This window comes from Zootoca vivipara, chromosome 4 (assembly GCF_963506605.1).
Source record: "Zootoca vivipara chromosome 4, rZooViv1.1, whole genome shotgun sequence".
Classification (NCBI taxonomy): Eukaryota; Metazoa; Chordata; class Lepidosauria; order Squamata; family Lacertidae; genus Zootoca; species Zootoca vivipara.
In genome coordinates, this window is record NC_083279.1 from 84,660,708 (window position 1) to 84,674,206 (window position 13,499).

Consider the following 13,499-nt stretch of genomic DNA (forward strand, 5'->3'; position numbering starts at 1 on the left):
AGGAAATGGTTCTGTGCCAGATAAAATGAAAGGGCCTCCTACCCTCAACTTGCTGGTAGTTAGAAAGACTAAGGCCAGAGTGGAGAGTTGTGTCTGCAAGCTAGAAGCAAGGCTGGGGGTGGGCAGCTGGGAGAGAGAACCATGCCTGATTTCTGGTGGAATCCAAGGCTGTAGCTATGGAAGAAGCAAGACCCGTTTGGGGTGTTAAAGGTGTGAGCCCTCATTCCGAGGAAACCAAACCCTGGATAAGCTTGGAACCCCTGGAATCTTGCACCACTCAGAGGTTGAGGTGGTGTATAACAGTAGAAACACGTGGTTTGCTGAGCTATTCCCCACTGGAGTGTTAAATGTGCATATTTGTAGTCTCTCTGTGTGCAATAAACATCTCTGTGTGCATGTGAAATACATGTCTATTGAAGATGCTCACCGGCAAAGTTCTTATGCCTTTTAACCACCCAGGGAAAAATATGTGGGATGGGTAAACTCATGAGAGAATGTTTTCCATTCCAGTGCCAATCCCATCATCACGAACAATCTCTTTTAAAAAAGAGAGTTCTGTGCACAAAGATGGAAATCGGACCTCAGTTTGCTTTCAACTTGTATGTATCAACAAGTTAATTTTTGTGACTGCGTTTCCCTCCCAGCTGCCAGCTTTTAAAACTGCTTTTAATGATGCAGTTTAAATTGTTGAAACCCACGCTTGTTACAAGTACATTATTATTGTCATTGTACTAATGCTATATGTGTATAGTCTCGTCCAGCAAGATGTGTACCTCTGATAGGTGTCCGCCTGTCCGGTGATATTGCCTCTCCCTCTCCCTCTGTCTCACACACAGCAGTTTAGGCCACAATCCTAACACTACTTACCTGGGAGCAAACACCATTGAACTTCTCTTTGAGTGGACACGGTTAGCATTGCAGCCTAAATCTCGGCGCTACAGGAATGTGGAAATGGTTTCCCTCCAAATGTTGCCAAACTACAACTCCCATCACCCCAACCATTGACCATGGGGCTGAAGGGAGTTGTAGTCCAGTGACATTTGGATGACCACAGGTCCCCAACTCTTATGACTTGTTCCTAAAGTACAAGGAGGCTTTCTTACTCACCCCCAAATTCCTTGTAAAACTTGAGCCGTTAAGTTAGCCGCTGTCAGAATTTACAGCAGTTGCTCAGTTGCCATTTCACAGTTGTGAGATGCCGCGAAAACATAAATCTGCTACGAGGGAAAACATGCTGTTGATTAAACCCTCTCAATTTATAGGAGCCATAAAAACGTTGGCTACAGAGAATTAAGCGTTCCTTCCCGCTTCCCCCAAGCTTTTATTTTTTTTGAGATGTTGAGAGTTCCCGCACCCTGCCTCTGCTGTGCTGGTCATCTTGAACCTTTTCAGTTCCTTGGCCACTTAGGAGTTGGGGCTGGATTCATTTGGCTGTTCCTGTCTTTGTCCTGCCATTCCCCCTGTAGCCATGCAGCACTGCTGTCTCAAAACACGGCTCAGATTTACCCAGGCAACCCTAGGAACACTCAGTGACTCCCTTAAACCACTCTGATTTCCCCCTTTCCATGGTGTTTTCTACCCTTTCTCTCCTCTTTTATTCCAGGTGAGTTTTCGCTTCTCCTCCGTTTCACTGAAAGGGCATTAATGCGATTCTGTCTCTTTCTAGATGCTTCACTCTTGTCAGTTGCTCTGCTTAAGGGCTTGCTTCTGCAGTGTGACCCCCCCATACGAAGGCAATACGACTGAAAGCTGAAACCTTCACCATCCAGTTCCCAGAATTACATAGTTTCTTTATCTTGGCCTTTGGCATCTGAGATACACATTACCAGGTCCCACTCTGTTCCTGCGATTTGTTTTATTATGACTATTTTTGTGTGTGTGTGTGTTGCATCGGATCGTTATAAGGTGTATGATCTTTGTTGTTCCTTCGGCTCGCAAACCGCCTTGCGTATAGAAATATAGAAAGGCAGTGTGTGAATTAAAAGTAAAATGGAAAAAAAGAAAATAAATGAAAATCTCAGGGGGGCGATCCTGCAAGGGATGGGTGATTCCCACCCTGGATCCCGACCTCCACTCAACAGCTGTAGATCAGAGGAGGCGATCCTGCAAAGACTGGGTGATGCTCCACTAGCAGCTTTACTTTAGGAAACCCCCAGGATTGCGAGCGAGGGGTCTGAAGGGGTGAGTCAGGAAACGGAGAGGGAGTGCCAGGGCTCTGGCAACATCAAAGAGCCCCTGCTCCATAGGCAGGAAGAGAGGGAGGCGGAAAGAGTGGACAGGAATAGGTCAGACAGAAGACCCGTCCCTCCCCCCCCCCGACGCCGGAATTGAGAAGGAGGAGGAAAGGGAGGCGCTTCTCAGTTCCGAGGCTTTTATGCTGGTCTCGAAAGCGGAAGGGAGTAGTGCAGGAATCTGACTTGAGCGGGTAGACATGAAATGAGCAATCCATTACACTGTAAATAATGTGCACCAATAAAAACGTCTGAAAGACAAGCATGTGGACGGTCGTTACTCAAGAGTAGTCACAACAAACCCTGACAATATGCATACCACACAAGTGTCTCATTTGAGCAGGATATCTCGGACAGATCGTGAAGCTGAGGCTCCAATACTTTGGCCACCTCATGAGAAGAGAAGATTCCTTGGAAAAGACCTTGATGTTGGGAAAGATGGAGGGCACAAGGAGAAGGGGACGACAGAGGACGAGATGGTTGGACAGTGTTCTCGAAGCTACGAACATGAGTTTGACGAAACTGCGGGAGGTAGTGCAAGACAGGAGTGCCTGGCATGCTATGGTCCATGGGGTCACGAAGAGTCGGACACGACTAAACGACTAAACAACAACAACATCTCGGATTGACAGAAGCTGTCTTGGCTTCTGGTCCCAATCCCGGGAGTCCTGTTTTGGCTCCCGTGCTCTGGTCGGTTCTTGTCTCACCCTGTGGCCCAAGTCAGTTGGCTGACATCAGAGTGCAGGACCAAAAAAATGGAAGTAAAACTTACTTTGTTCCCGCTTGCCACCACCCTCCTTCTTCCTCCTTCTGACAGCTTCTGGAAGTATGTCTGTGGTGTTGTTGGAGAAGGAGGAGGCGGCTGTGGCGAAGTTGTGAAGGAGTGGCTGGGTGACAGCAGCTGGTGAGTGAGCAGGCAGGGCAGGGTCAGGGTCAGGGGCGGGGTGTTTGTCCAGATTTGCCCTACCGAAATGTTGAAGGGTATGCTTAGGTGGGAAAAGATCTGCTGCTGGGCAGGGTTCCACCTTCCACCTTCAAACAACCCTTCCACTGCTGCATTAGGGAAGGAAATCCCTTTCACTCTAAAAGCAGTGGAAATGCACACTGGGTCAGAGCCCACACCCAACGCAACCCCCTTCCTCCACCCCTGCCTGCAGCCAAATAAATCAACATTCGGCATTTTCATGCATTCGTCTAGCTGAGTTGCCTTCGCAGCTCATGCAGAGGTAAGGCCCTCTCATTTCAGTGGGATTTATATTCCCAAGCAAATGAGTGTAGGGTTGTGGCCTTGTAGGGACATCCTTAAATGGCAGTCCTGTCATGTTTAGAGATCTTAAGTTGAATTTATAGGGCTAGATAAACAAGCCATCTGAACGTTAATTGTGCCCCAGCCATTTCTTCCAGGCTTCAGATGACCCATGTCAGATTATTGTTGCAGTCATTGTGTGTGTGTGTGTGTGTGTGTGTGTGTGTGTGTGTGTGTCATGGCAATATGAATCCAATCTTATCCTGGATTCCAGCCTGAATTTATTAATTGATGTTTTGCATACTTTTGGACTTATGCAAGCCTCTCTCTCTCTCCTTTTACATAAATGGATCTCCTCACTTTATGGTAGTATAGCACCACCGAGGCATTGCAATAGCAGCATGGATGGGCAGCTGCAAACTTTGGGGGTTCTTCCAACTCTGCTAGTGTCACTCTCTTGCACATGGTTTGTGCTGTTGCAGTTCCATAGGGCTGTCAGTCAGAGAATGAATTAACTGTTAGTACATAGGAGGACCCAGGTGGCGCTGTGGTTAAACCACTGAGCCTAGGGCTTGCTGATCAGAAGGTCGGCGGTTCGAATCCCTGTGACGGGGTGAGCTCCCGTTGCTTGGTCCCAGCTCCTGCCAACCTAGCAGTTCGAAAGCACATAAAAAATGCAAGTAGATAAATAGGAACCGCTACAGCGGGAAGGTAAACGGCGTTTCCATGTGCTGCTCTGGTTTGCCAGAAGCGGCTTTGTCATGCTGGCCACATGACCTGGAAGCTGTACGCCGGCTCCCTCGGCCAATAATGCGAGATGAGCGCGCAACCCCAGAGTCGGTCACGACTGGACCTAATGGTCAGGGGTCCCTTTACCTTTACCTTTACATAGGAGGAGGGTTGTAAAATGTTTTCTTCTGGGCATGTTGCGAAACAGTTAATGCTTCTCACTTTGACACAGGTCTGGCTCCAGTTCGCTATTTCAGGCATGCCCCATGGCTTTTGGCTTAGAACAGGACTTAGAAATTAACGCCTCCTCAATTTCAGAGGAGGATTGTCATATGGCTCAGGGGCTGCAATTTGAGAATCACAAACCTGCTTGTGTACAGAAGTGGTTATACAGTTCTTTGAATCCTGAACTTACTAATTTAATAGAATCATAGAATCGTAGTGTTGGAAGGGACCGCAAGGGGCATCTAGTCCAACCTCCTGCAATGCAGGAATCCATTTACAGCAGGGGTCAGCAAACCTTTTCAGCAGGGGGCCAGTCCACTGTCCCTCAGGCCTTGGGGGGGGGCTGGACTATATTTTTTGGGGGGGGAGATGAATGAATTCCTATGCCCAACAAATAACCCAGAGATGCATTTTAAATAAAAGGACACATTCTACTCAAGTAAAAACACGTTGATTCCTGGACCGTCCACGGGCCAGATTTAGAAGGTCATTGGGCCGGATCCAGCCCCCGGGCCTTAGCTTGCCTACCCATGATTTACAGGTATATATGGATGGCAAGCAAGTTGTTTGCAAGATTTTGCTAATGGACTCCATCTCCCACCAGCCCCAGCTAACAACCATGGCCAACAGTCAGGGGTGATGGGAACTAAGAAGAGAGCTTCTGGATCAGACCAAAGGTCTGTGTCACCTGGCATTTTGTTCTCACAGTGGCCAGCCAGATACACATGGGAAGCAGGATTATGAGCCTGACAGCACACACTTGCTCACAATACACTGGGTATACCGAAGGCTGAGAAGCAATGCCAAACTACCAATTCAGACTCCTCGCCCTCACTATGTAACCAGTGACAAAAATATCAGATGGAGAAAAGCCCTTATAGCTCTGTGGCTCCAGTTTATGTACTCTGCCATAGTCTCTCCCTATGAAAAGAAAGTTTGCCCAATTGGGGTGGGGTAGTAATGTGCCTAAAGATTTATCCTATTGGTTTGTTGAATCTACTTTAAGACTTTAAGGAATCATAGAGCTGGAAGGGAGCACAATGGTTATCTAGTCCAACCACCTGCAATGCAGGAATCTCAACATGCAGTCCAGTGTCTTCTCCCCGTACAGTATCTCTCCTTCGCCACCTCCCTTCACTTGGCCAAGGAATGTGAGCTCCAAGTTTCTCATTCCTTGACCTAGTAAAGGAGGGAAAGGATTACAACTTTCCATTCTGCATACCAGATAGATGTGTGAATGTATCATGGAGTGGGGAGCACAGAACTCCAGAGATCTGTCATATGAAAGCTTGAAGGTTCCCCTCCCTTTTAGGTGTCAATAAATGGTGTTTTGAAATCCTGGCTGGGGGGGAAAGGCAATGCAATCCCCTCCTTGAAACATTGCTCTTGATATTCTGCTGCCATCATATCTCAAAACCTAATTCTACATTTTCTGATTCCTGCAAGACTTTATAATGATTCATTAACAGGCTTCTGGTTTCCTTCAAACCACAGAGTAATATCTCACATGTAGTCAAATTCTGAGGAATATTATGACCTTTTACACAATGTCTGATATGAAATAAACCTTATACAACAAAATTCTCAGAGCTTTCATTTTCATACGAATCTAATTGTATTTATCACGGTTCCATTAAAAGAGAAACCCATCATTTTAATAAAACCACAATCCTCCCATAAGGCAAAGCTTCCAAGTATATTTACCTTATTAGATCTTCCATTATGAAATATGAGTGCTAATGGAGAATCCTTTAGCATTCAAACTGGGTAAATTATGAGTCGACTAAGAGTTCCTTTTTTAGCAGTCCCTGGCCTTTATATTTCATTATAAAATTTAAAATCTGCAACATAGCTCTTAGTGGATCCCAGGATTTTAGCATGCTGCCACAGGGAGCAATCCTATTTACAGAACGTTGGCATAAAGTAACCCAGTGTGAATTAAGCTGGTGTAAAGTTACACATTAAATCTGAATCCCCTCATCTATTCCAGATTGGGTGACACCTTGACATCTTTCTTAACATTCTGATTACAAGCTGCCTAAATTTCTCAAATAGTTTGAAAATGAAAAATAATAATAATCATGGTCTGTGTCAGTTTATGATAGTTTTAGTTCATAAAGAAGAATTTGCTTGATCCCTAGATCCAAGCATGGGGCAGAATGCTCTCCGGTGGGAGAAAGACCCAGCGGAGGTTTTAAAACACAAAATGTCCAGCAAAGTAAAGCATGGAATGCACACTGTTAGAGCCTTAAAATATCCTCCTTATAAGTTGCTTTGAGAGCTTCCCCTTTCTTCCCCTTCATCACGGCAAAGACCACACAATTTGGTAAGTTTAAAATAATGGTTTTACTTACTTACAAACTTCAAAGGCCAGTTTCATGTGCTTTCCCATGCAGCAGCCAGAAAAACGCAGTTACAGAACTTGGTAAAAACATTTCTAAGCACACGGTTAGGACTTGGACCGATCAGCTCACACATCCTGCCTGGTTGGATTCACATGGTTGAAGAGGGGAGTTAACAAAGAGATTTCTTGACCCTTCATCTTTTTTTGCTAAATTTGATTGCAGTGACTTTGTGATGTATGGTATCACATATATAACATAAGGAAAGCTTGCTGGAGCATGTCAGTGGTCCATCTCCATCCTGTTCTCAAATTGACTGAGCCTATATGCTGAACATAAGAGGGCAGGGCTTATATAGCATTAACATTCCAACAGATCTTACTCCCCACTTAGGTTTCTATGGGAGTTCCCAAAATCATCACATTGGGTTCCAGCATATTCAAGTCAAGTCTCTGGGTCTTCCCAGCTTCAGATTAAACTAGCTCTAACTAGTCCCTGGTCTAATATTCTTCTACCCCTAGGACAGTGGTTTTCAACCAGTGTGCTGCGGCACCCTGGGGTGCCTTGAATGATCCTCTAGTTATCTCCTGCTTGGACTACTGCAATGCACTCTACGTGGGGCTACCGTTGAAGGTGACCCCGAAACTACAACTAATCCAGAATGCGGCAGCTAGACTGGTGACTGGGAGCGGCCGCCGTGACCACATAACACCGGTCTTGAAAGTTCTAGATTGGCTCCCAGTACATTTCCGAGCACAATTCAAAGTGTTGGTGCTGACCTTTAAAGCCCTAAATGGCCTCGGTCCAGTATACCTGAAGGAGTGTCTCCACCCCCATTGTTCTGCCTGGACACTGAGGTCCAGTACCAAGGGCCTTCTGGCGGTTCCCTCATTGCGAGAAGCCAAGTTGCAGGGAACTAGGCAGAGGGCCTTCTTGGTGGTGGTGCCTGCCCTGTGGAACGCCCTCCCATCAGATGTCAAAGAGGAAAACAGCTACCAGATTTTTAGAAGACATCTGAAGGCAGCCCTGTTTAGGGAGGCTTTTAATGTTTAATAGATTATTTTATTTCATTTTTCTGTTGGAAGCCGCCCAGAGTGGCTGGGGAAACCCAGCCAGATGGGCGGGGTATAAATAAAAAATATATTATTATTATTATTATTATGATCAGGGGTGCAACTCCCCCCCCCTCCTCTGATGCCCTCTTGTGTCTCTACCTCCAAAAGGCTTGCACAGCTGTTTATTGCAGAAGCCCTAGCTACAAAGAGATGGGAGAGGAGAAGACGCTGAGGGAACACTCCACAAGAGAGGGTGTTCAAAAAAGGGTGGGAGGCTGCCAGCTCTGCAGGCAAGGGGTGACATAACTGGGCTCCTGAACCCCACAGGGGTGCCACAGAAAGAATGTAGTTGGTTAAGGGAGCTGTTAAGGTTGAAAATCTATAGGATGATGTGGCATTCAGCCAGGTTGGGGCAGGAGAATGCCTTGTCCTTCTGGAATCATCACTATGTGGTTGCAACATGGTCAAGTCTTTTGTCATGTTGAAAAGTATTATTTAACAGCAGTTCAGCAGTTCCTTTACTACTCTTTTACAGTATTTAAAGCCACAGACTTAGATTTGACCTAATGATATTCATACCATACTAATTTTATTGGTTGTTATTATTACTGTTATTATTATTGTTTTATATTTAATAAAATTTATTATATTTAACAAAACGTGTATGCCTCTTAAATAAAAAAACACACACCTCCAAATGGTTTACAAAGGATATACAATATATATTAACACTGTAAATAAAAATCAAGGTTAAAAACAATTCTATAAATAACAAAGTGAGTAAACTTAATGTTTAAAAGTATACATTCAAAGCGAACATCATTTTATATTTGGTATTTAATTTTGTTAGGACACTTTGAGCTTTTATTGTACAAAATGACTAACCAAATTCATAATTAATATTACAGATTAATAATTTTACCACAACTGAGCCTGGGTTACAAAGTCATTTTGCAACAGAAACCAAATGCGCTTCTTTCTTTCCTCCATTCTCTTCAATGTGTTGTTTATAAATTTTGGAGGGCAACAAAGCAGCAAAAATCTGCTGAAGCTTGTTTATAAGTACTGTGTCAGTAGGCTGAATAATATTTTGATTACCCCCTTCTTTAAGCAATAAAGGAACAATCACAATGTTTTGAATTGTGGGGAGAATAAAAAATAATCATCACACACAAAACTGTGTTCAGTCCATAGCAGCGTTTTCAACATGTTTTCAATAGCTATAATTCAGGGAGAAGCAATTACAGAGTATTTCAGTTGGGTTTTTTAATCCTATGTTTCTGTCTTTCTTGAGGCCCCAAAGCAAGTAAACACAACACTAAGTACTCCTAGTCTTTGATATTCAGCACAATATCCTTAACTCCCTGCACTGATATCAGCTAGTAAAAGAAACTGAAATCCATACAAAATTGAGCATGCTTGCCTAAAAATCTTATGAAAGATGGGAATTTGACAATAAGGAAGGCAAGCCTAAGTGGAATAAATTCAATCCAATTAGTATTTCTTTGCAACAGCAAGCGAGTTTGGAAAATGCTGTATCGTTTTCAAGTATGATTGCAATTACTTGTGAACCTTAAATGTGGTGTCTAATGAACTGGACGTGAGGTAGAGATGACTTTTCCCTTTTCCCCAAAGTCACGTTACAGCAGTGAGTTAAAGCTAGTGTGGTAGAGGTGATTTGAATTTCTTTGCTTTTTTCCCTTCCTCCTAGCTTTTCTCAGACACTGAAGCTTTCCTCCCTTTATCCTTTAACTCTGCACTCAGCAGCAGAGCTGTGTTGCTTCCAATAACCATTCAGCCAGACCTTCTTGTGCCATGACTTGCCTGCTTCCCGCAGGCATCTGGCTGGCCGCTATGGGAGCCGGATGCTGGATCGGGCCACTGGCCTGATCCAGCAGGCTCTTCTGTGGCCCTTATGTGAAATTTCTGAATTAGATATTTGTCCAGAATAGACAACCAGATGCCTAATTGCAAGGCATGCACCATGCCAAGCATGAAGATGGATACATCTGTGTTATATAAACACAATTTCCAGTCAACCGCCGATCATGAGGCTGAAATACATTTTCGTAATGCAAGCCATCCATTTTATTTACATGAAAGTCATCCTGTAACAAGACCTTGTTATCCTTTATGCCTCTTCTCTTCCCTCCCCCTTAAAAAAAAGATTACAGTCCATTGTGGATTTTTTCTTAAAAAAAGAAATAATAAAAATAAAAGATGAGTAGAACATATTTATCAAATGTATTTCCTGAAAAGACAGATTAATGGCCAGCTATTGTGCCAAAGAGATGGATGGCACACTTGTAAAGTGTGTCAAAACTTTCCTAAGCGCTGTGCAGATATTAAAAGGATAAGGCAGTCCTTGCCACAGGCTCATTATCTAACAATCATGATACTGGATAATAATAAAAAAAGCAATGAGAGGGTAAGAGGAAGGCAAACACTGGAGCAGCTGCACCTTCTTTGGCTGAGGGTATCATAGAATCATAAGGGACCCAGGTGGCGCTGTGGGTTAACTGGGTGAGAAAGCCATGGTAGTGTCCTTTATAGAATTCCACATAAAGCCATGGTAGTGTCCTTTATAGAATTCCAGGTGGCGCTGTGGGTTAAACCACTGAGCCTAGGGCTTGCTGATCAGAAGGTCGGCGGTTCGAATCCCTGTGATGGGGTGAGCTCCCGTTGCTTGGTCCCAGCTCCTGCCAACCTAGCAGTTTGAAAGCACGTCAAAATGCAAGTAGATAAATAGGAACCGCTACAGCGGGAAGGTAAACTGCATTTCCGTGTGCTGCTCTGGTTCGCCAGAAGTGGCTTTGTCATGCTGGCCACATGACCTGGAAGCTATATGCCGGCTCCCTCGGTCAATAATGCGAGATGAGCACGCAACCCCAGAGTCGGTCACGACTGGACTTAATGGTCAGGGGTCCCTTTACCTTTACCTTTATCATAGAATCATAGTGTTGGAACTTGGAAGGAACCTCGAGGATCATCTAGTTCTATGGTTCCCTATGTGGGGCACACACCCTACGAGGGGGGGCAATTTGATTTTTAAGACGGGCAATTCAAGAATGAGTTATTAACAGTGAATGGAATTTAAGCTTCCTCCACGTGAATAGTTAACTTTTTGAATAAGAATTATATGGGGGGGGGCATCAGGATTTTAGAGATTCTTAGGTGGGGCATGGCCAAAAAAAGTTTGGGAACCACTGATCTAGTCCAACCTACTGTAGCGCAGGACTCTTTTTGCCCAATGTGGGGCTTGAACCAACGACCCCAATATTAAGAGCCTTATGCTGTACCTACGGAGCTACACCTTTCCACGATGCTTGGCGATGGAGAGAGGTGAGCTGCTCCCTCGGACGCTTCCTCCTGATGCGCTACTACAGGGGTGGCCAACTCCCAAGAGATGGCAATCTACTCACAGAGTTAAGAACTGGCAGTGATCTACCCCCTTTTTTGGGGTTCAGGTCAAAGTTGTTGAGCTTTTTTTTTCCAAACGAAAGCCTGTTTTTTGGGTTCAGGTGAAAGAGTTGCTGAGTTGTTGTTGTTGTTGGTTTTTTTTAGGGAGGAGGAGGGCCCGTTTTTTAGGGGTGCAGAGAGAAAATGTTGAGCTTCTTTTCGGCGAGCCAAGGTATGGGGGGAGCCAATGATCTACCAGTGATCTACGTCAGACATCCAGTGATCTACTGGTAGACCACGATACCTGTTGGACGTGCCTGCGCTACTACCGTGTTTCTCATATTATAAGACACGTCTTATATTTATTTTTTCCTCAAAAAAACACACCATGGCTTATTTTCAAGGGATGTCTTATTTTTTTCCTCCTCCTCCTGCCGCGGCCGGCATTGCTGCTGCGCCTATCACTATGTCTTATTTTCGGGGTATGGCTTATATTCCTTGAATGCTTAAAATCCTGCTATGGCTTATTTTATGGGTATGTCTTAAAATATGAGAAACAGGGTACAAGGGGGAAAGCTAGGGAACGTCGACAGCTCCTAGGGGGCGGGCAGGAACCGAGGGGCGTGGCTGGCGAGGAATGGTGCGCCTCGCATCTCGGCCGGGCGCGCCAGAACTTTTCCTCCTGCGCCATGTGATTCTCTCTCGCTCTTCTTCTCCACCCCTTTCCCCCTTCTTTCTTCCTCGCCAGCTGGAGCTGCGTAAACTTTTAAAGCCCACTCCTTTTTTTTTGCAAAGGCTGCGGGCAGTGACGACTTTCGGAGGGGTGGCGGCGGCGGATCTCGCTGGTTGACATAGTAACTCCTCTCTCTCTCTCCCTCTCTGCTCGCCTCAGTCGGTGTCTGAGGGGCTGCTCGGTTGCTGCCGCCGCCGCGGCCGCCGCCGCCACCGCTACCTTCATGGACTGCAGCGAGCGACCCCGGCAGCAAAGCGAAGGAGAAGGGCTGCTCGGGGCTTCGCTGCCTCCGCTGGAGCTCCGGCGACCCCGGCTCCTTCGCCATGGGGACACCGCGCTGCCCGTAGCTGCGAGCGGGGCGGCAGGCGGAGGGTGCGCCCAGCAGGCGAGTCTCCTCCTCGGCGGCGGGAACCCCGGGGCCACTTTTTCTCCTTATTTCTGAAGGAAAGGCAGCAGCCCCGAGTGCGAGGAGCGCCCCACTCTCTCCACCTTTGTTTGTGTCAGGTTTTTTTTGGGGGGTCATCCTTTAAATAATAATTCGAGAAGAAAACGAGGGGCTTTCTCAGGGACGACGACCCCAACCAAGAGCGGGGTGAAGCAGCAGCAGCAGCAGCACCATGAGCCAAATTGGCCAGCTGCCCTTCGGGCCGAACGGCTCTCCGGCGGCGAGCGGGGCGCGGAGGAATGACAGCCGCGACTACCTGCTGATGGACTCGGAGGCGTGTGAGGAGAACTGCACCGCGCCCTACGCTTACTACCCCGCGTGAGTGGCTTTTCCCGCCAAAGTGAGGGGGTGGGCGCCGCTTTTTGGAGAGGGGTGGGAAGTCAGGCGCGTCTCTCTCACGCGCTGCGCAAACGACGACGACGGCGGCGGTGTCGGAATGGGGCAGAGGGAAGCCAGCTGCTCTCTCTTTCTCATTTTCCAAACACAAGAGTTCAAAGGGGGGGGGGCTGTCGTGTGAAACAATAGCGGGGCTGCTGCTAAGAGGTCGGTCTGACTCGCTTCCCGGATTCAGGGCTTCCTTCAGGCAGCTCCGCGGGGCGCGCGGAGCTTTCCCCCTCACGGAGCTGCACCTGTGGCTTCCAGCCTCCCCCGCTGGGAAAGGGAAAGCGCGCGGAAGATGTGGCAGGGCTGGAGGGGGCGATCCTTATCTAGGGAGCCTTTCCGCCGTGGGGTTTGAAGGAAGCTGAAATATAAGCCTTCGTCCCCCCACAATAAAATATCTGAGGGGGGGGGACTCCCAAAGTTGATGAGCATTGCCATTCAAATAGTGTGCCGTGTCATGTGATCGATTATGCGGGGCGGGGCTTACCTGCGCCCCCCTCAAATATTTCATTCAAATCTGCACCCGTGGAGGGAAGATAGGGAATAGGTTTGGCCACAGCGAGGCTGGCGCTGGTAGTTTCTCTCGTGTAAGAGTGCAATGGAGTCTGTGTGTTTTTCTCTGCCAGAGAGGCATCCCCTATGAGTGTAGCCAGGATTTTTGTTGGTGTGTGTGTGTGTGTGTGTGTGTGTGTGTGTGTGCAGAATCTCAGATT

The 13,499-nt window shown here is 46.6% G+C and overlaps 1 protein-coding gene across 1 annotated transcript in view; it reads left to right on the forward strand.

The window, feature by feature from the left end:
• The first annotated feature begins 11,887 nt into the window (after positions 1–11,887).
• TRPC6 (transient receptor potential cation channel subfamily C member 6) overlaps positions 11,888–13,499 on the forward strand; it is a 72,373-nt gene continuing 70,761 nt past the window's right edge. Inside the window, exon 1 of the mRNA XM_035115113.2 lies at positions 11,888–12,723. Coding sequence (XP_034971004.2) covers positions 12,578–12,723 — 146 coding nt within the window. The 5' untranslated portion in view covers positions 11,888–12,577. The remainder of the gene's footprint in view (positions 12,724–13,499) is intronic.